This window comes from Pipistrellus kuhlii, unplaced genomic scaffold (assembly GCF_014108245.1).
Source record: "Pipistrellus kuhlii isolate mPipKuh1 unplaced genomic scaffold, mPipKuh1.p scaffold_m20_p_12, whole genome shotgun sequence".
Classification (NCBI taxonomy): Eukaryota; Metazoa; Chordata; class Mammalia; order Chiroptera; family Vespertilionidae; genus Pipistrellus; species Pipistrellus kuhlii.
The window spans coordinates 16,487,530-16,510,843 of NW_023425427.1; the positions used below are offsets into that span (position 1 = coordinate 16,487,530).

Consider the following 23,314-nt stretch of genomic DNA (forward strand, 5'->3'; position numbering starts at 1 on the left):
CATATTGTGGAATTCCTAATATCTTTTTAAAAATATATATTTTATTGATTTTTTTACAGAGAGGAAGGGAGGATAGAGAGTTAGAAACATCGATCAGCTGCCTCCTGCACATCCCCCACCAGGGATGTGCCCACAACAAAGGTACATGCCCTTGACCAGAATTGAACCACCGTACATACCCTTGACTGGAATCGAGCCTGGGACCCTTCAGTCCGCAGGCCAATGCTCTATCCACTGAGACAAACTGGTAAGAGCTAAAATCTTAATATTAATTTCATATCCTATGTGTAACTAGCATTCCCCATGCTTGCTACCTGAATAACTCCTAGGTAAGCAAATCACTTAAGAAGCAGACCCAACAGAGTTGGCTGAATGAGAGCACAGGACCAATGTCAGAGGTGAATAGAGTACTCACCTGTGGTACCAAGCAGAGAGAGAGGGAAACTAAGATTTCAAGTCCAGAACTGGCTAGAGCCAAACAGGAAGAAGCAGCTATGAAATGGGTTAGAGTAGAAGCAGAGTTTCTTTGATATTCTGACATACTCTTTCTGATGTGCAGACAGCCCACCATTAGAAGAGCCTTTGATAAGTGAGTCTCACAAGAAACAAGGCAAAAAAACACGACCGAAAGGTGAGGAATTAAACGGAGCAGACCCTTTTTGCCTAGGAAAACAGTCTTCTAAAGATGATACTACTTTTCAAAATGGCCAACATGACACTAACCTTCATTAACAGAGTTATCACATCCCACAAGATTGAGAAGGATATCATCATCTTTATCCTCGACTCCACATCCCAGCAGCATCCAGCTTTCCACGTTGTCACTTTCGGAAATGGTGCTCTCTTCCTCTTCACTTGAACTGACTTCTATAACCATAACCTCTCGGATCATACCTGATTTTTCTTCAAGTTTAGGCTTCTTAATATTCCTCTTGCATTTCTTACCATCCAACTCCTTAGAATGAAGAGAAGCAGGAGAACCTCTGGTCTGATCTTTGGCTTGCACTTTAAAATTCTTTCTTTTACATCTATAAATACTATCTTCATCAGACAAAGTGATAACTTCTGACCCATCTGATACCTGGATGATCTCACTATCTGAAAGGATAATTAAGTTCTTTTGATTTTGCTTACTACTAAAGGATTCAGAATCCCCAGAGTTATTTTCTTCATGTTGCTCCTCCCTGATGATGTTATCTAGATCTTGAGCATAATGAACTTGGCTGTAGAGATGAAATTCCACCTCACTATCAACACTCAGTTCACTAGATGTCTCTTCACGATAAAGGTCATCTTCATATGCTTCTACAGTCTCATAACCACCAAACATCATGAAAGTCTGTAATGGTGATGCTGTAAAAGAGAAAGTCATACAAAGAAGGTATTTTTAAAACTCAGGTCATGCCTGTTTAGTGCTAACTTCTATACAAAGACTATCATTTTTCTCAATAACATATTAAAACACCTTTTTTTCACCCTGGCCAGGTGGCCTAGGATCCTTAAAGTATCGGCCCCGACACCAAAAGGTTATGGGTTCAAGCCCCAGTCAGGATGCCTATGGGCGGCAAATGATTGATGTTTCTCTCTCACAAGATGCTTCTCTCTTCACCCCTCATCCCTTCCTCTCTAAAAATCAATAAAAACATACCTTTGGGTAAGGATTTTTTTTAAAAAAATACCTTTTTCTCTTAGAACACCTTCCCCCCCCCCCAAAGGATTTCTAAATCCAATTATAACCTACTCTAAATGCCCACCTCTCCCAAATGAAAATTACTACCAACAAATTGAGTTATAGTTATTAAAGAAAATGATGTATTTTGCAGGTATGTTGGAAAGGAAGAAGAAGGTTGTGATCCATTGCCTCAGACACCTAATACTTTTTCTCCAAAATCACAAATACATTTATGTAATTCTCACTATTCCATCCATTCTACCTCTTCTCCTTGGTTCTGGATCTCATCTTTTCTGGCACACATACTCATATAGGAATATTACTTCAGCTATGACTAACATCTACAATGGGTAACAATTTTATTTACCGTTTTTGTGTAGATTTTTATTCTCAATTATAAAAATAATCTCATGGCTTTCTAATCCTTAACTAGGAAAATATATATATATATATATATATATATATATATATATATATATATATATATAAAATTATCTGATAAACCTGTGCCAGCTAAAAGATATGTATAAAATATAAAGTTACTCAAGACCTGAAACTGAGGTAAAACTCTTAGCTTTGGAAGAACTTTACTTTCAGACAGTGAGCATATTAAACCCTGTCATCCTTCAACTCTGCTTAAGTATCACTTCTCAGAGAAGCTTTCCTTGACCCACCAGATTAAATTAAATGTCCCCTTCATAGGCTTCCACAGTACTTTCAAAACACCATATTTCTAATTACTAATTTAAAGTAAATCTCCTACCAGCACAGATCATATACCCCATGAGGGCAGTAATTATATGCTTTTGGATCCCCAAAACCCAACAGAGTAACTGATATTTTACCAGGATCTCTATAAATGACTGTTAAATTAATATAGGATGAATAAATGATCAGGCATTTGTTCTTAGCCATGATGTCTAATAAGTACCTAAAATAAGAAAATTATGATGGGATAGATTCTGGAGTTGTGTCCAACTATTCCAACTATTCTCATATCATCAACCAAAAATCTATACAGTAGATGCTTCAATTAGGTACTGATAGAATACTGATCTAAATGAGAGCTCTGGAAAAAGAAGTCATTTGTTCAAAAAACTAGGGACAGCCTAGAGAACAATAACAATGATAATTTATTCTTTCTACTTCTCTTTTATCTATACAGATATAATTTAGAAAGACTAGTCATTTTCTTAGATTACCAATTCTCTGCCGAAAATGTCAGGGTGTTCTTAAGGTAGATTTGGTGATAAAACCAGCTGACTTTAGCCGGGACCGGTTTGGCTCAATGGATAGAGCGTCGGCTTGGGGATTGAAGGGTCCCAGGTTCGATTCCGGTCAAGGGCATGTACCTTGGTTGTGGGCATATCCCCAGTAGGGGGTGTGCAAGAGGAAGCTGATCGATGATTCTCTCTCATCGATGTTTCTAACTCTCTATCCCTCTCCCTTCCTCTCTGTACAAAATCAATAAAATATATTTAAAAAAAAAAACAACAACCAGCTGACTTCAAGAATCCTATATAATAAAAGCCTTATATGCTAAGTATCCAGTCGTCCAGTCGACTGTTCAACCAATCAAAGCATAATATGCTAATTATATGCTAAGGCTGCTCAACAGCTCGCTATGACGTGCACTGGCTACCAGAGTGCAGACAGCTGACCAGTAGTTATGACATGCACTGACCAGCAGGGGGCAAACACTCCAACCCATATGTTAGCTTGCTGCTCAGGACTGAGTGAGATGGGCCAGACATACCCTGGAGCCCTCCTGTGGTTCCTCCCCCAGTCCAATCTCCATTGGTCCCTCCCAGGCCCAATCCTGCACCAGTGGGGTCCCTCGGCCTGACCTGCACCCTCTTTCAATGCAGAACCCCTTGGGGGATGTCAGAGAGTTAGTTTCAGCCCCATCCCGCAGGCCACTCCCCTTGGGAGGGCACCAGACACAGGGCTCATGGCTGGTGAGCATTGCTGTGGCAGCAAGCCTCTCCTGATCAGGACTGATTGGATGCAAGCCTGCAGCAGGCTCAGTGGGGCCAGGATGAAAAGGAGAGGCAGGTAAGAGCTGCAGGTGGTGGTAGACTGCAGGGTTTCGGCCTGATCCCTGCAGGCCACCCAGAAGGGTCCCCCTCCCGCCCCCCCGTGAACGAATTCATGCACTGGGCCTCTAGATAAAAAATTTTGATGGAAAAAAAACACACCAATTTTTGTTATATATCCTAAACTTTGCCAATGTTGTATGTCAATTATACCTCAATAAAGCTAGATTTTTAAAAAGAGTAAGTTCTGAGTTATTGATACTGTACTGTATACTTGAAATCTGCTAAAGAACAGATCTTAAATGTTCTTACTGAAAAAAAATAAAAGGAAATGTGAGGTGATTGATGTGTTAACAAATCTTAATGTGGTAATCATATACATGTATGTCAAATCATGTTGAACACTTTAAACTTATACAATGTTATTTGTCAATTATAATATATCAATAAAGATAGGAGAAAAAAAAATTTTAATGCCTTTTTTCTTCTAAAAGGTACATTTTTTTTTTTTAACCTGTTTCCTTCTTACACTGTCTTTCAGGTGGCTATGCAGTTGCAGTCATACAAGTTGAATGTGGCTGTCTGAATAATAATGCTCATAGCATTTATCAGTTTATATTGAAATGTTAGCCTCAGAGGAATTCAAATAAAAGATGAATCCTTTCCTTTTCATTTAATAGGTAAATTAATTCTAAAAGAAGTCAAAGGAATTATGCTTCCCTCAAAATCCTCACTGGATCCATCCTGAGGATCCAGTGTGGACTTAAGATAAAACATAATTCCGGCACAGCACAGAAAAAATTAAAGAGCTAAATTACAGAGTTACAAATTTGTACTACTCTTGGAGCCATCCCAAAGGAAAGGGATTAAGAACAGAGCCATAGGCACACCTGTGAGTGTATGCCAAAAATAAACTAAAAGAAATATAATAAAAACTGACTTCCTTGGGCCTGAGGGTTTATCTCTTTCCCTGAAATGTAGAAAAATGAATTTAACAATTTAGGCCCTATGGCCTTTAAGAGGATTTTCTATCTTCTGTACTTGAAAATTGTGCTCTGCATAACTTGCTCTTCTATTTATGTAGTTTATGTATGCCAGGGTTAAGGTTTGCCTAAGGCTATTTTGGTTTATGTTACTACTTTAATTACATTCAAATGTATTTAATTAAATTTTTTTAAAGTGTATACTTAGAGGATTAATATGAAATTTTGACTTAGAAGGCTTTCTCAGCTTTTTTATCAAGATATACAATTCCCAAGCATCCTCAACTAGATAACATTAGGTCCCTATAAGAATCACAGAATTTTAAGTCTGATAACCTTTCAATTATCTCACACATGATCTTCAGTTATACTGAAGATGTAAAATGAGGTCCAAAGAGATAGAGAGGCCTACTCAGAGTTTTGTACCTTGTTTAAGAATATAACTAGGGCCAATTCACATTCCCCTAACTTACAGCCAAGTGTTAGCTAAGATTTTTTTTTAATTTTTAAAATAATTTTGAATAAAGATTTTTTAAAGCCTTTCTTCAAAGCTATATTTGAATTGGTTCTAACAGCTAAATGTATTTCACGAATATCCCTTTTAGTTCCCAGTGGAGTATAAAAACCATGAAAGGCAAAGCATACATTTGAGTTTGTCAGTTTAGCACCTAGAAGCTTCCCGACTTGGTACTCAAAGATCATAGACATCCATCCCATGAGCAAAAAAAATTTAGGTTTTGTTAAGAAACTTAAATATTAGTTTGGGGATGAAACTTACCTAAACAATTAAAATGGCTTAAAACAAAGACTCTCAACATTCAAAAGTGGGAACAGTATTTCTTCACTGAGTTTTTAAGCTAGACAACGGAAGACTTATTTAAACTTTTGGATTTTACTATACAATCTTTAAAACCAATTCTTCTGTTCTAACAGTCTACCTTCTGATTATTCTGGGCCTTTTGCTCTTAATTCCTTTCAAATAACTTTTAGCTTAATGGTATTTCTTCTTGGTAACAAGAGGTACCCATTCTCACAGAGATGTAAATTGGGATCTTGATTTTAAACCCAGTTTTCACTGGAAAGTGACTAATAGAAAGTATTTTCAACTTAAAATCTGCCTTACTTTTAGTGAGCTAACCTGATCATGAGATATTAAAAAACTATTAAGTTGGCTCTAGTGTTAAAGTCTGGCCATTCCTCAGATATGACTTTCACTCTGAAGCAAATCTGACTGGAGAACCCAACTGAACAATAGTCACACAAGAAGAGGGAGAATACAAGATGTTTTATTCGGAGAAAATTGTGCTAAATTTATTCAGAAACGTCCAGCTGTTCTTGGGATACATAAAGTCCCCTTAGGATAATTAATCCAATATCAAAATACTCCCTTCACCTTTCCCTCACCTTTTTCCTTTTGCTAGGCAGCATCTTACCTTTATAACTACCTTAATCCTCACTTCCACTTCCACAGCTCATTCCCCACCCTCCGATTCTCTGGAAAAGAGCGATACTGAATGTCCCCGAAGCATAATATTGTCGAAATATATATATAACAAAACCCACTTTAAAGTCTTTGGAGTCGATAGCCTAAGTATTCAAAACACAAAATCAAGTTTTTGGAAGGGTCCTGAAAGAGTGTGCAGGAAGCTTATTTACTCTTCCAGCCTAAAAGATCTCCAGATTCAACCCTGTAGTCTGACATAAGGGTAAGTTCAGCCTGAAGATGAGATCTGTGGTCCCCAGCGAGTCTGCACGGAACCGCGGCTACCCCTCCGGCCTGCTGACTCCGGGCAGTTAAGTTTGCCCATTGCCCCAGCAGCCTTCTTCAAGTTGAATTAATAACTGCGGATTCTCGAGAGGTGAGGGATCAAGGAGGGTAATCTTAACGAACACAGTCCACATCTCCCCATTTCACATGAGTAAAGGGGCACATCTCCCGAAAATGTCCTGGCCCTGCAGCTGCCGCTTCGGGCCCCAGAGGCTGGAGTTGGCCGAGGGCTGTTCGGTCCTCCCAGGCCCGGCCCCGCTTCTCGGTGCGGCGAGACCTCCGCGTTACACCGACTCATCGATCAGCTTCCCCAAACGACAGGCACGATCTCGGGGTAGCGGAGGTAAAACAGAGAGAACCGCCACCCCCAACGAGGCCAGGGGCGCCCAGCCCTTTTCGAACCACGACCCTCGGGCTGTGGCCGGACAGGGGGGAAAGCGGACACCCCAGCCGGTCAGCCGAGCCGCCCTGAGGGATCACCGACCGCGCGCCCCGCCACGGAGGAGGGACGGACGGGGAGCGCGGAGGCCGGCGAGGAGACGCGCGCCAGTCCCACAGCCCGGCGGGCGAGGCGGAGGGCGAGCGGAGGCCCCCAGGCGCGGGCCGCGCGGGGTCTGCCACACACATACTCACTGCCGCGGCTGCGACCAGGAAGCACCAACCAGGAACCAAAACGCGTAGAGGGACGGGGAGGGGCGAGGACGAATGAGGTAAGAAAACCGCGTCCACGCGGACCCGGGAGGGGGGCGGGCACTTCCGGGGAAAACACAGCTCCCGGGAGTCGCCTTCCGCCCCCCGCGCGTCCTGCGGGACCTCTGTACGCATGCGTAGCATCTGTTAACCCTTTCCTTCCCCGCTAATAATCTTTTGGTCAGCCTTACTTTGCTTTTCCCCTTTCCCTTCACTGCTTCTTTCAAAGATACCTAGGCTGCATCTACGGTAGAGGACAGTTTATTTTAATGACTTTGCGCGTTAGAGATGCTACTTCCCTGATACAACTAGAGGCGGAGCTCGCACGCCTCGTTAAGCGCCCGCGAGGAAAACTACACCTCCCATCATGCCCCTGGTCCGGTTTCAGGACAGGCTCCGCCTCCTTCCTTCAGGATCTCTTGGTCCCTACTCCCAAGGCCAAGTGGTGGCGGTTCCCAGCCGTGTCGAAGGTGGGGGCCGGGTGTCGGGTGTCGGGGGGTTGGCTGGCTGTGCGATTGTGTTGGAAGCCTCTGGCTTTGGTTCCTTTGCTCACACTTTATTTTTAAAAATATGTATTTTATTGATTTTTTTACCGAGAGAATTAGAAACATTGATCAGCTGCCTCCTGCACAACCCCTGCTGGGGATGTGCCCGCTACCAAGGTACATGCCCTTGACCCCGACTGGAATCCAACCTGAGACCTTTTGGTCCGGAGGCCACCGCTCTATCCACTGAGCCAAACTGGTTTCGGCTGCTTACACTTTAATACTTAGTAATAATAAACCCATCTGTACAACTTTACAAATAGTGAAGCAGCTTTACTAGTATCAATTCGCTGGCCCTTGGCAACAGTCCTGAAAGACAAGTTTGACATTGGTTCTTCTGGCCAACATTTCTTGAACCGCAGTTGAGACACAGTATTAGCAATTGGGGATATGAAGTTTGTGATCTCATAGAGCTAAGAGTCCTACCTGGGAATATAAAATACAAATAATTATAAATCTAAGAGTTTGGCTGAGAAAATTATAAATTTTAATTAAAATTATGGTAAGCGCTAGGAAGCAGGACGGTACAATGAAAAGGTAAAATTGAAAGACCTATTTTGCAGAGGAGGAAACAAAGAGATTACTAGATTGCTTAGGTGATGTGTGTTGTGTAGAACAAATGTTACCTTAATAAAATAATCAGTTGAGCTTTTATCTAATGCCAGGTTGGTTTTTAAACATTCCCATTTCACAAAAAGAGGAAATCAATTCAGAAAAGTTAAGTTCTGCCCAAGACCAAAAGGATAGAAATACTCCAAATTACTCTGCCCAATCCTCATGCATTCAGCCAAGGTTTTCTAGTTCCTATGTTCAGAGTGCTTTAGTCACCCGCCTTTAGGTTGTTTCATAAAACCCAGAGTCCTTTGGATGACATAAAGGGCAGTTCATGAGTTGAATCTGCCTATCTGTTAACCACAATGCTAAATCTTGGGAAGTAGCCAGAACACACTATGTTCTCCCACATCTGTGCCTTTACCTAGGGCACTCCCACTGCCTGTCAAGTCCTTCTCCCTGGCTCTGCCCAAGCCCTGGGTCTTCAGGGAAACCAAACAGAGCAGGTATTCCTTCTAGACTCCCCTACACTTTGGACAAACCTCCATCAAAGCAGTTGTATTTACCTTACAGTTTCAGATGGCAGAAATTTTGACATTTTATCTTCGTATTTTCTCCAGCTAACGTAATGCGTGGTAGACAGTAAACACTCAATAAAGTGTTAAAGGAATGAAGCCACTCTCACTCCAAGGAAACCTGTAGGGGTCCCAAGGATAAAAGATTTCTAAGGAGAGTAGGGTACACACACACCCACACACACTGTCTTTGCATGATGAGTTCTCACTTAGATGGCTTTTAGAAATAAGATCCAATCTCCTATTACAGTGATGAGGAACTGAAGCCCAGAAGAGAAGACTTGCCAAGAGTCACCTAACAGGCAGAACTGTGTCTGCATTCCTCTTTGAGGTTGGCACAAACACAGTATTTTCTTTCCACTCATGCTCTCTCTGGTATGCATTTGAGATCAAGAAGTGACAGCATGCACAACTATCCTGAAGTCTCTCTTACAGAGAATGTTCTAAAGAGCCCCTTTGCCCATTTATTTGAAGAAGGAAGCACCTGCTTTCCCCAGGGCAGTAGCGATGCTATATTAACAGTAAGCAGATGAGTTGAGGTGAGGGGCCCCAACGCAGGGGCTTGCCTTGCTACAGAAGGCAGGCAAGATGAGGGATGTACTCTAGGCAAGTGGCACATAGTACTTGTCCTTACCCTTGCAGAGGGAGGAGTTACCTCCTTTCTTTCATTCTAATTTATTAGTATTGATAGTTCCTAGAATCTCTGAGAACTAATCATTTTGGCCTCTTAAAAGTTGCCTTTTCATTACTATTCATTCACTGGGAGGCTACTATGTCACCGGCCCTTGCTAGCCACTTGAGTTCTATTGTCTCTCTCCCCTTCCCATATTGACTCAGTAAGGGAGGTGTTAACCCATTTCACTAGGATGGAAATTGCTACTTGGTGAGGCCATGTGCCTTGTTCTAAATCCCACAGATTCAAACCCAAATCTTATCTGAATCCAACACCCATGCTCTTTTTTTATGCCCAAAGTTACCTTTCAAAACTAAATTCTTTGAGGGTGGAGATGATGAATGACCTGCTCCTTTCTCTCCACCCAGCACCGAGCCCAAGGCCAAGCACATAGTGAACTCACAGATGAGTGGATCCAGTATTAAATGTCTATCAAATGAATGCTCCCTCCTCTGCTGTCCCACAGTATGAACAGTGTTGTGGGACAGTAGAGGAGGGAGCAACTGGCTGTTTAAGGGAAGTGGAGAAACCCCCTTCTGTCAAAGAGGAGGCCAAATAAGTAATCAGAAAGCAAAAGACAACAAGCCAGCATTTACCAGCAAAGAATACCAACAAGCAATTCACAGAAGAACCTATAGCTCAAAACCCATAAGGCCATGAACTATGATAAAAGAGGTGCTTAACGTCACTAATCATCAGAAAAAATGCAAATGATCTCATGGAAATATAAATTGGAAAAGCCCTTTACAGGAGCTTTTTTTTGATAGTTTCTATTAAACTTGTAAATGAGTTCAGGCAATGTGGCTTGGTGGTTGAGCGTGGACCTATAAACCAGGAGGTCACAGTTCGATTCCTGGTCAGGGCACAGCAGTAAAAGATACAGGATAAATGCAATGCACCATCTGGGATTTTCTTTTGCCATAAAAGGTATTGTTGGGACAATCTGAAAAATCCAAATAAACCTAGTGCTGTATTGATGCTATTTTTCTGATTTTTATATTTATATTATGATTATGTAAGAGAATGTCCTTTTTTTAGGCTATCCACACCAAAGTACTTGGAGTAAAAGAGCATCATTTGAAACTCATTTTAAGGGGTTCAGAAAAAAAATAATGTGTTGGGAAAAAGGAAAAGGAGAGAAAAAGGATGACAAATGTGGTTTAAAAAGTTAACATTTGGGGGATCTGGGTAAAAGGTAGACAAGAATTCTTTATACTAATTTTTTTTTCTGTCTGAGATTATGTCAAAATATAAAATTCAAAGAAAAAAAAAAGAATGAGTAAGAGTTTACCAGATAGAAAAGACGAGGAAATCTTCTGGCAAAAGAACAAGAGAAGCAAAGGAAACTGACATGTGTGGGTGGCATATGAGGAGAAACAACCATTGGCTCTAAGTGTCCAGAACATAGGATGGTGTGGGGGGAAAAGGGACATGGAGAAGAACAGGAATGATGAGCAACCCAGTCCACAAATGGACACATTTCCCTGCTACCTAATACTGGAAATGAAGATTTAAAATCTTTATACCCTGCCTCAAGCCCTTAAAAACCCCACACACCTGAATATTTTGGCTGCATAGTGATTTCATTGGCCATTTCTCTCTTCATCCAGTGACCATAAAACAATAGCTGAAAGGGACAGCTAGTACAACTCCCTCATTTTGCAGAAGGGAAAACTAAGGTTCAAAATGGAGAAATGATTTGCAAAGTACCACCAAAAGTTAGTGTTAACACTGGCTTCCAGTTCACCATCCATCATTCTCTCTCTGGCACCAAAGTCTTTTTTTTTTTTTTTTTTTTTTTAATGAAACACTTCACAAATTTGCCTGAAATCCTTGTTCAGGGGCCATGCTAGTCTTCTCTGTATTGTTCCAATTTTTACTATATGTGCTCCGAAGCGAGCACTCTGGCACCAAAGTCTTAAAGATTGAGGTAGACAAGTGAAATGACTGAATGTTACCCTTTAAAATTAGGATGTTTTTCACTGGCCACATGTATGGACTTATTATCTGTCCAATTTTAAAATGTAATTATAGAAATATTAAAATGTAATTATAGTTGTTACTTAAAGCCCATATTTTGCAACTGGTAAGTGCTGCTCAACTCAGGCTCCTAATCTGAAACAGCAATCAAGTTAGTTCTCAGGAATTATCAATGACATTGGTACCCATCTGGCTTTCTTGAAAAGTTTAACACCCTTTTTTATTATTCATGATTTTGCAGTTCTTCACATTGCAAGGTGATGGAGAGAGCATGCAATTTTCATCTGAGCTATGAAATCATTCTTGAATTTTGGACATTCATATAAATGGATTTTAATTTTTCTTAGAGACCGCTTTTCCTTATGAAATCATGAAATTGAAAATATATGTACTTAAATTAAACTGTAAAATATTCTCATTACAATAAAATCTAAAGGATAAGGAATTAGCACTTCAAGGACTCTATTCTCATTTGTCATCATTCCTAGTTAGAAGTATATTCCTCAAAGCTTACATCTAAGTGACTACATGACTAGCAAAACTATTGAGGTTCTAATTTATTTAAGAATCATTAGATTCCATACAGGACATCTTGAAGCATGTCATCAGCAATGTGTTGACATAATATGCACACTGCAAAAGGCATGTCTTTATTTTAAATGTTCATGAACCCTGGGTCCCCTAGAATTTTAATGCATGAAGAAACCTTACTCAGTTCTCATTCTATAAAGGGGCAACTTTCTTCCCCTGCCTATCTCAGACTCCAGATTCATGCAGTTTTCAGTTCAGACATGTCTTTGTGATGACATTTGTGTGAATTATTTTATTCAGGATTGTAGATTGACAACAAAGATTGAGAATAATCAAGATCACCCTACCAATTGAGTTTTTAAAAATATATTTTAATGGTTTTAGAGAGGAAGGGAGAGGGAGAAAGAGATAGAAACATTAATAACAAGGGAGAATTGCCAAAACCAGTTTGGCTCAGTGGATAGAGCATCGGCCTGCGGACTCAAAGATCCCAGGTTCGATTCCGGCCAAGGGCGTGTACCTTGGTTGCGGGCACATCCCCAGTAGGGGTGGTGCAAGAGGCAGCTGGTTGATGATTCTTTCTCATAGATGTTTATAACTCTGTCCCTCTTTCTTCCTCTCTGTAAAAAATCAATAAAATATATTTTAAAAAATAATAATGAGAGAGAATCATTGATCGGCTGCCTCCTACATGCTCCAACTGGTGATCAAGCCCACAACCTTGGCATGTGCCTTGACTGGAATTGAACTGGGGACCCTTCAGAGAACAGGCCATCAGTCTATCCATTGAGCCAAACCAGGTAGGGCCCAAGTGAGTTTTTTATACAGTTTATGTCATCTTAAACACACTTATACACAATACATTATAGCTGTTATGCTTTGTATTTTGGACATTAATATGCATTTTTTTTTTTTTACAAAATTGATGAAACCATTAACAAAATATGGCTTCAGAGATCTCTCTTTAATCTGACAATATCTTCTTCCTCTGCCTTTATTCTGGACCTGATATTCTTCCATGACTGATACCAATCTGCACTTGCATGATATACTTCTTATACCTGACCTAGTAATTGCAGAAGATTCTGTCTTCCTATCCATCATACCTCAAACTTTACACTTTCTGTACAGTCTTCAATAACTATTCTTGCATGACCCTAGCAATCCCTATTCTTGCTTTGCTACTAGAGCACTTTATTAAAGTCCTGAACATTTTCTTGAGAATGTCCAATGTTTCTCTCTCAAGAATGGCTTCTTTTGCTCTGATGTACTGTTTTTCTCAGAACTTACTTTCTGTTTTCTTCTGTGCCTGTGCCTGGCTATGTAGGAATAATAAGAAGCTTAATTGTCTGCTTTGGTTTCTTGGCAAGAGAGGGATTCTATCTATCTGACTGAATACCATCCAAGGAAGCTCCAGGCTGCTTAGAAGACACAATTTCTGGGTCTGGTCAAGTAGCATTATCAAGGCTCCCATTTCCTGTCTTCAAAGACCATCTGGGCAAACCTTAACCCAATTAGAACAGGATGGAATTGTGTGAAATGAGACCAGGAAAACAATGGGCAGGAGTTGCTAGGAGCTGTACTGAGCAACAGAAAGTAAATGACATGTATCGATGAAAATAAGAAAGTAGCAGTAGGCTACCAGTTGACCAACAGGGTAACCACAGGCTATCAGGACTAAAATAGATCTCATGTGGCATTGCAGCAGGAACAAATACCAAAAAGTCTGAAACAATGGATGCAGGCATTTTAGTGCATAATAGAAATAGCATTTCAAATCAGTAGAAAAAAGATGAAATATTCTATAAATGTTGCTGAAAGAAGTGCAAACAGGCAGTTAGAACCTACTTCATACCAAGCCAAAAATTAATTACTAGTAAGTGAAATTATAAATAAATTAGAAAACATTTAATATAGTATTTTAAGGAGAAAGATAAACAAAATTAAAAGACAAACCACAGAATGGGAGAAAATATTTTCCTCACATACACCAGAAGATATTACCCATAATATAGAAAGACTTCCCACAGTCAATTAGACAACTAAATGCTGCCCTGCTCCGTGTGGTACAGTAGTTGGACCAACTATGTTGGGTTTGAGGGCCAATGGTCCAACTATGTTGGTCCAACTATGTTGGGTTTGAGGGCCAATGGTCCAATCTATGTTGATTCCTGGTCAACATACCTGGGTTGCAGGTTCCATCCCCAGCCCCAGTTAAGGCACTTCCTCTCCCTCCCTTCCACTCTTTCTAAAAATCAATGGCAAAAGTATCCTCGGGTGAAGATTAAGAAAACAAGCAGACAACAACAAAAACCTAAATGCCACCACAGAAAGCGAGCCAAGGGATTGAACAGAAAGTTGTAGACAGAGAACTAAGAGCAGCTGAATAACATGAGATGATCAATCTTCCTAATAGATAAAAGGAAATGAAAATAATACAATTGTTTATAAGTCAGATTGACAGATTTTAAAGGGTTGATAATACCTTCATTGTTTTATTTATTCAGAAATATTTATTGAGTGTCTACTATGTATCGTGCATGGAAAATGATGAGCATAGCAGACCCAATCCCTCTATGTCTTTGGACCACCTCACACCTGTCAGAATGGTTATTATCAACAAAACAGGTAATAACAAGTGTTGGAGAGATGTGGGGAAAAAGGAACCCTCATTCACTGCTGGTGGGAATGTAGACTGGTATAGCCACTATAGAAAACAGTCTGTAGATTCCTTAAAAAATTAAGAATAGAGCTACCGTATGACCCAGCAATACCTCTCCTATGTATATATCCGAATTTTTTTTAAAAAAATGTATTCATAAAGATATATGCACCGCTATGTTTATAATGGCCAAGACATGAAAATAACCAAGTGTCCTGCAATAGACTGAATAAAGAAGTGGTACATGTACACAATGGAATACAGATGGACTACTGAGCCATTAGAAGGGATGAAATACTGCCATTTGCAGCAATATGGATGGACCTTGAGAATATTATACCAAGTGAAGTAAGCTAAAAATCATATGATTTCACTCATATATGTAATATACCATAAAACTGAAACTCGTGGACACAATCAGCAGTGTGGTGGTGGTTAGAGGGAAGGGGGTGAAGGCTGAAGGATGTTCTTATGTGTGGTGATGGGAGAAGATTTGCCTTTGGGTGGTGGGCACACAGTGCAATATCCAGAACTTGTAACACAGAAATCCACATCTGAAACCTGTATGATCATAACCAGTGTCACCCCAATGAATTTAATAAAACAAATAAAATATGGGGGGAAAGATGAGAGAATCCTGCTGGCTTCTGAGGTTCTTAGCAATCCTTGGCATTCCATGGCCAGTAGATATATCCCTTCAATTTCAGTCTCTGTGGTCACATGGCCATATTCTCCCTGTGAGTCTCTTCTTTTATAAGGTCACCAGTTATATTAGATTGGAGTAGAGGCCCACCCTACTCTGGTATGACCATATCTTAATAACTAATTATATCTGCAATGATCCTATGTCCAGATAAGGTCATATTCTGAGATACTAGAGTTTAGGACTTCAACATATCTTTTTAGGGGGACACTTTTTAATCCATAACAATATATATTCATAATTTCGAAGGACTCACATCTGCCTTACTAATAATTGCAATCCTGGAAGTGGAGAAAGCAGAAGCCAGTATGCTCTCATTGGAGAGGAAGTGGGAGATGAGGTTACAGACAACCACATACAAGTCTTTTGATGGTCATACTAGAGAGGGAGCAACACCAAGGTTTGGGGGGGTTTTTAAGTGTTTTTTATTTTTATCTCTATTTTTATTTTTTAAATATTTTTATTGGTTTCAGAGAGGAAGGGAGAGGGAGAGAGAGATAGAAACATCAATGATGAGAGAGAAACATTCATCGGCTGCCTCCTGCACATTTTCTACTGGGGATCAAACCTACAACCTGGACATGTGCTCTTGACTGGAATTGAACCAGGACCCTTCAGTCTGCAGGTGGACACTCTATCTACTGAGCCAAACCAGCTAGGGTTTAAGTGGTGTTTCTAAGATAAAACTTTGTTGAAGTTCATATCTGAATCAGTAGGTCTTCGATGGGGCCTGAGATTGTGTAATTCTAACATGCTCTCTGGTAAAGCGGACGCTGCTGGTCAGTGAACCACAGGAGGCCAGAGCTCTGAATGTAGTTGTGCATTAATTTGGCTGATTCCTTCCTAGATGCTGAAGGATAATTCTTCCAGATAATTCCTATTGTCTTACACTGTACCTGTCACATAAAGATCTTTTGAATATATTAAATATATGAAGATGTGTATTTGGCATTATCTACAACTATGAAAAAGTGGGGAGGAACCCTAAAAGCTTAATAACACAAGAATGGATGTTAATTAGAGAAAAAATATACTTTGGAATATTTTTAAGTAATGAAACTGATCATTTTGAAGTCCGTATGATAATAGGGGAAATTCCTATGACAAAATTTTAGAAAGCATGTGAGTTTTTACTTACAATATTTTGATTGCCACTGTGTGAAATTATGCATTTGGACAAGAACAGAACAGAAAAAGCAACTTGGATTTGTTGGAGCAACAAGATCATGGATGATTTTTGCATTTAGATTTCTTTTTTATATATATATATTTTATTGTTGTTGTTGTTGTTTTTGTTGTTTATTTGTTTTTTTTTACAGAGAGGAAGGGAGAGGAATAGAGAGCCAGAAACATAGATGAGAGAGAAACATCGACCAGCTGCCTCCAGCACACCCCGCACTGGGGATGTGCCTGCAACCAACATACATGCCCTTGACCAGAATCGAACCTGGGACCCTTCAATCCGCAGATCGATGCTTTATCCAATGAGCCCAATTTTGGCTGCATTTAGATTTCTGTCAATGGTATAAAAATTTCTATTACCCATATGAAAGAAAAGAAACCAAACATGGATAGTCTCACTGGAAAATCAAAATGAAGATAAATAACTCCTACATATGGTAGCTTAGATTCGGGATTGTATATATTGTTCTATAAGTATATATATATATATATATATATATATATATATATATATATATATAAAACTTTAATTTGCACAATCATTCTTTTATTCTTAGCTGACAGCTTCCCTCTTCCTTTGTCCCTTTTTTTTTTCTTTATTCCCTATCCTTATGCTTCCGCTCTTTCCTCCCTCTTTTTAAGACATCTCTCCCTTAAGGAATTCCCACTCCCAGTGATATCTCATCGAAGGAGCACATGAATAGCTGACATTATGTAATGCTTTGACATTTGGCATTCCCAAGGCATTACCCCACCCCTGATACAGAATAAGCTGTCAGAGCATGAAATTGGTATTTTTACATATTCTTAATGTACAGATGTCATTCTGAAAACCATTCACTAGTATGATGATTGCATTCTTTGTCTCATTTTCTTTCTATGCCAAGATCTGTTCTTGTGATTTCTTTTCTTTTGGGAGCTTCAAAGAGGGAAGACAAAACTTTAATGATCCAACTTTCCAATATACTTGTACGTCTCTGGCCATTTTTAGCAACCATCCTTTGGGTGCAAGAGCAAAGATGTAACAAGAAGGACCAGGTGTGATAGGGAAGCACAATCAATGGCCCACTTGATGGTGCCAGATTCCTCAGCATATTCCAGTTTACAAGTTTATAATTCTGTGTTAATCACAGAGATGAATGGCTATGCTTATGGGAGGAAAGACGTATGTAAAAATAATAACCTTGTAGAAAATACACAAGGTAAGAACCGGGAGGGATTTAGAGATAGTCCTGTCCATCTTCCCAATCACTCAACAATGCCTTCCTTAATAGGATCCCTGACAGCTGAGTATCCAGTCTCTGAACACCTTCAGTGATGGACATCTCACTACCTCATGAAGCAACCGTTTCATTCTTCAACAGTTGACAAATGCTGCCCAGCATTCTTTCCCCTTCTAGAAACAGTACCGACTTCTCTTGGGGAACTACTGCTTCACCATTCCATGTGGCTTCTGACGGGACATGCAGTGGTGTGCTGCTTCCTGGCCTGTTTGCCCTTATATCCATTCCCTGCCTCCCCCCCCCCACCCCTCTCTGGATTGCAGGGGCAGGAGGGGGTGCTGACCCCCATAGGCTCTCAGTCTCAGGCTCCCATTTCCGCTGGGTTTTGGTGGGTCTGACCAATGGGAGGCACTGGCTGGAGAGTGGAGGGTGAGGAGATGGCTCACTGAAGGTCTGTTCGGGGCTCTCTTCCAGCATGGCCAGAGCAAAAGGCAATGCACAAAAGAAGGGGAGAGTTATATGTATAGAAGAAGAGGGTAGCTTCGAGGAGAAAGGTGGATTTGGAAGAAAGGTAGATGAAACTAGATTGGGAGAGCCCAGAGTCTGGAGCCAGATTGTACGCTTTGAATCCCAGCTGGGCTTTTTTTTTTTAAATTCAGTCTTTATTGTTGAAAGTATTACATACCGTATTTTTCAGACCATAAGACGCTCCGGACCATAAGACGCACCAGTTTTTAGAGAAGGGAAATGAAGAAAAAAAGATTCTGAAACAAATAGTGTCCTAAAATATTTTATGTGCATTAAAACCCAACATCACAGTCATAAACACATGTAATCAACCCTGTAAAGTAAACAGCAGCATTTAGAACCATTTTAGAGCCGGGCAAGCACACAGAGACCACACAGAGCTGGGCAAGTAAAAAAACTTTTTTTTTAAAGTATATGTGTAGGCTATATTTGGACCATAAGACGCAGGGACTTCCCCCCCCCCCCACTTCTTGGGGGAAAAAAGTGCGTCTTATGGTCCGAAAAATACAGTATGTCTCCTTCCCCCCACCCCCCATTGATCCCTTCTAGCCCACCCCAGCCTCCTGATCCAAGCTGGGCAATTTACAATATGTATGACCTTGAGTGTGTTACTTAATCTCCCTGCTTCAGTTTTCTCCTTTGTAAAATATGGATGATTCTAATATGTACAGGATAGTAGTACATACCTTGTAAGGTTTTTGCAAAGATACAATGAATTAAAATGTGGGAAGTGCTTAGAACAGAGCCTGGCACATAGCAAATGCTATATACATGTTAGTTGCTGCTGCTGCTGCTGCTGCTGCTGCTGCTGCTGCTGGTGGTGATGGTGTCATTCTGAGGTTTTACCTGATGTTAGCCCCTGGGTTTGAGTCCAGCTCTTAGAATGTGTCACAAAGATCTCTGATGTTTCTCATGGAGCCTGTGCAGCACCGATTCCTCTCCCCCAGAATTACCTGGCTTGCTATACACCCATGAAGCCTGGATGTGGAGGGTGTGTGTGTAAAGCCATGCAGAGCAAAGGCATTTCCTTGCCTTTGTTACAAGGCAGCCATAAAGTAATCCATGACAAAATAGAGAGGACACAGACCTGGGGATCCCGAAGCCTGGCTTCTGACCCGAGCCCTACCTCTAATTCAGTAGGTGACCTTGGGCACGTCCCTTCCGTTCTCTGGACTCCAGTTTGACTCTCTATAAAATGGTGGGGGGAGGATTCTGACGGTCTAAGGGGCTCTCTTCCAGCTCTATCATTCTGTGATTCTAAATCCCTTTATAACAAACTCGAGGAGAGGAGCTTTGCTCTTGCAAATGGAGTGTAAAGTTAATCCTGCCTGTGCTGAGGCTAACTACTGTGCGTGTGTGGTTTATCCTACTTCATTAAACCCTGACTCCCCACAGAGCAGGCATAAGGCAGCCCAGGCAGGTAATACTGAAGTCTTGCTGAACTGGGTCTCCTAATGGAAAATGATTTCCCCTCACTCTTCCTGGAGTTTAGAAGCACAAAGCCTATAACTCCCATTTTCTACCCCGATACTTTCATGTGTAGATTCAGACTCATCAAAGGTATAGCAAACTGGGCCCTGGTACCTTATTTATGTGCCCCCTCCCTGGGCCCCCTCCCCCACCCTCCAATTCTGCAGACTGCATCATCATTTTACAAATGAAGAAACTGAAGCTCAAACATGTTAGCAGACTTGCTCGGGGAGGCACAGAAAGTTGTGTGGGATGCAGAAAGTGAGGGCAGTGCTGCTCTGGAATGAATGCTCACTAAGAGGGGCGGGAGGGGGAAGGAAGGTCATTGGGAACTTCTGAGGCCATGTCCCCAAGATCCTCATCTTTTCTAAAAATTCTTGCAGAATACCAGGTCAGTTTTCCAAAGATTAGAAGAGAGCACCCAGCGGGTTGCTGGCTCAATCTTAGTGTGAAGGTGTGTGTGCAGGAGGCAGCCCCGATGTTTCTATCTCCCTTCCTCTCTGAAATCAATAAAGATGTACAGTATTTAAAAAGAAGAAGAAGAAGAAAAAAAGAACAGAGCTTGTCATAAAGGCTAGACCTCAGTTTCTTTATCAGCTAGACAGAGTTTTCTAAGTATATGGATGTCCCACCAAAATCAGCTGGGGGGCTTCAAATATATATCTGTCTAGCCAAGATGTTCTACTAATTCCCAGTTCTACTGAACTTCAATTCCTGGGGCCTGAACCTCAATTGTTCAGGAGAGAACTGAACCAGCTGCATATCTAAGAGCCTTGGTATATTAATGCCCCCCCCCATATTGTTTTCGTGGTTACCACATTTTATTTTTTGAAGCAGCTTAAAAGATCTCTAGCCATGCTGCAAGGCATTCAGATTTGTGCAATGTTTACAATGACTTTGTTGTTCATTAAACAAATTTACCCAGACTAACCCAACAGGAAAGAAATCATCTTGTTTGCAGTGAGCTCCTGACAAAAATATGTGTAGCAAAGACAGACAAACACACATAAACCTGGCTTGCCAGTGGGACATAATTTGCTGCCACATCCAATTTTTCTCATTAGAACTTGTTTTATTTGAACATAACTCAGTACCCCGTGTAAATGTGAGATTGTTAATCTTATTACTATATGGAAAACAAATTAATTAGTATGCATGCTATTGGAGATGAGTTGTAAGGTTGGTGTTGGAAAGATTAGGAAAATACACTCATTACTCCAAATGATATCTGATATACATGTCTGACTTCCACTTTAAGATCAGTTCCATTATATGGACAACAAATATAGCTAATAAAAAATCAAGCTTTAAAAAAAAATCCAGCTTTTGTGCTGAGCATCTAAATGTTGAGATTGAGCAGATACAGACATGCTGGCCTTATTTAAAGGTTGTGGGATGAATAACTGCTTGTCACTATTTCTCAGCTGAGACTTAGCTGCTGCAGGCACCTTCTCAGGGTCCAGCTTCCTTCCCAAACCAAACCAGGTGAGAATGATCTTCTCTTTCTACATGCTCTTCCCTGAGCACTTCTTTCTATTATCTGGCACTGGTCATAATGAACACATCTTCTTTTTCCAGGGCACTGTGTGCTTCTTGAGGGTAGGGAATATATTTCAATTGGAAATTCAAATACTGATCATAATACAGTGCAACAGAAAAAAATATATGTAAAGACTGAGAAAGCTCTTTATTTGCCAATGTGAAATAATCAACGAGATATATTGCCAAGTGCACACCTATGGACTGCCTCTGGAAGTATACTGGTAACATTGATTCCCAGGTTACCAGGGAGGGGACCTGTGGTTGGGAGGCATAGGTAGGAAGAGGCTTTTTCTCGGGTTACTTTTGTACCTTTTAAGTTTGTCATATATATGTACTACCAAGCTAAAAGTAAAATCTATTAAAAATCAAGTACTTGCTCAAAATAAAAAATAAAAATAAAAAAAACACCAACCATGGCCAGATGTGACTCAGTTGGTTGAGCATCGTCCCATGCTCCAAAAGGTGAAGGGTTCAAGTCCCAGTCAGAGCACATGTGTACAGGAGGTAACCAATCAATGTTTCTCTCTTGCATTGACATTTCTCTCTCTCTTATCCTCCCTTTCTCTAAAAATTAATAAAAACATTTTAAAATGATAATAAAATAAAATTTTTAAACACCAAAAAAATAAGGCAATTAAAAAAAAAGATATTTGGAATGTTAAAGACTTCAGGAAGTCCTTTAATAAATAAAACTGTTTTATTTATTTATTTATTTATTTTTTAAATATATTTTATTGATTTTTACAGAGATGAAGGGAGAGAGCCAGAGAGCCAGAAACATCGATGAGAGAGAGACATCGACCAGCCGCCTCCTGCACATGCCCCACCGGGGATGTGCCCGCAGCCCATGTACATGCCCTTGACCGGAATCGAACCCGGGACCGTTCAGTCCGCAGTCCGACGCTCTACCACTGAGCCAAACCGGTTTCGGCTAAAACTGTTTTATTTTAACTCAGTGTTATCAGAGTTACTTCACCAGGGAACTCGAAAAGAAACATAAGGTATCCAGTGTTTTCCAAAGGTTTTGACCCTGAAGTCCTTTACAAAAATATTCACCTGTTACTATCCCACAAAACACAAATGACCAACCCACTAGTGTGCTCTAGGCAACATGTTAAACCCGCAGGTGGAAAAAAGGTAGATATTGACTCTACTGCCACCTTCATGGATGAACAAGGTCAAGTCCTCTCTTCTCTGGACCTCAGTTTTATCATCTCTAAAATAAGCCAGCTGTATGAGATTATCTCTGGAGCTCCTTCCAGCTCTAGAGCTCTGGCAAGAACATATTAAAAACTTCCCCCACAGTGAGCCCATGCTTTGAGTAACAATTGGAGGCAAAGAGGTTTACGGTGCCTGTTAAAAGAAGTTACAAATCTAACTGATGTGGATATATCTTCAAAAAAACTCAAGGATCAAAAACAAACAAACAAACAGCCAAGATATTCCAGGAGGTTGTAAGAAACCAATGCAATCATCTTTGGTTCACTACAGCCCTGATACTGGAGTCTCGTCACTCCCACTTACTCACTTGTGTATCCTTGGGGAAAGCCCTGAGTGGAAGGTTTCCTCAGCTATAAAGTGGGTATAACAATCGCTTTGCTGCTTTCCTCCAATTCTTGATAAAGGCATTTAATTCATCACAGCAGCAGAGATGAGAGAGTAGAAAACCAATGACAGGTTTGTCAAACCATTTAGTTAACAAGTAAAAATGTCCCCTTATCAAATTATCTTTCATTTATCAGTAAAATGCCCTTGGTTGGGGCATGAAGGTAGTATGAAATTATAATACCCATCCATTATTAGAGGCACAATACATTTTTAAAAGCTGTTTACAAAGTGACTTGTCATTATATCAAGAACCACATAAGAATTCAGGCTCTCTGACTCAGCAAATCTAGATCTGGGGATTTTAGGAAGTAACAAAAAAGAAAAAGAAAAAGTGAGAGGTATGAAAGTTGCACTTTGGGATTATCTGTAATAGTGTTAAGTTGACTCCTTC

At 40.4% G+C, this 23,314-nt stretch overlaps 1 protein-coding gene, 1 long non-coding RNA gene and 1 other non-coding gene across 5 annotated transcripts in view; 1 reads left to right on the forward strand and 2 right to left on the reverse strand.

The window, feature by feature from the left end:
• Positions 1–7,231, reverse strand: part of ZCCHC7 (zinc finger CCHC-type containing 7) — a 155,845-nt gene extending 148,614 nt beyond the window's left edge. Inside the window, exons 1-2 of one of the 3 annotated variants that reach the window (XM_036433347.2) lie at positions 7,090–7,231; positions 724–1,345 (exon numbers count right to left, since the gene is read on the reverse strand). In XM_036433347.2, the coding sequence (XP_036289240.1) occupies positions 724–1,333 (610 nt within the window). In that variant the 5' untranslated portion in view covers positions 1,334–1,345; positions 7,090–7,231. Of the gene's footprint in view, positions 1–723; positions 1,354–7,088 lie in introns of all 3 variants that reach the window. The other 2 variants (XM_036433346.2, XM_036433348.2) reach the window with 2 other exon arrangements.
• A 4,059-nt stretch (positions 7,232–11,290) lies between these two features.
• LOC118716820 lies at positions 11,291–11,397 on the reverse strand. The gene has a single exon (XR_004987278.1). It is a non-coding gene; the product is annotated as a U6 spliceosomal RNA (small nuclear RNA).
• Positions 11,398–20,734: 9,337 nt separating this feature from the next.
• LOC118716316 lies at positions 20,735–21,658 on the forward strand. The gene is made up of 2 exons (XR_004987118.2): positions 20,735–21,258; positions 21,352–21,658. It is a non-coding gene; the product is annotated as an uncharacterized LOC118716316 (long non-coding RNA).
• Positions 21,659–23,314: the final 1,656 nt, after the last annotated feature.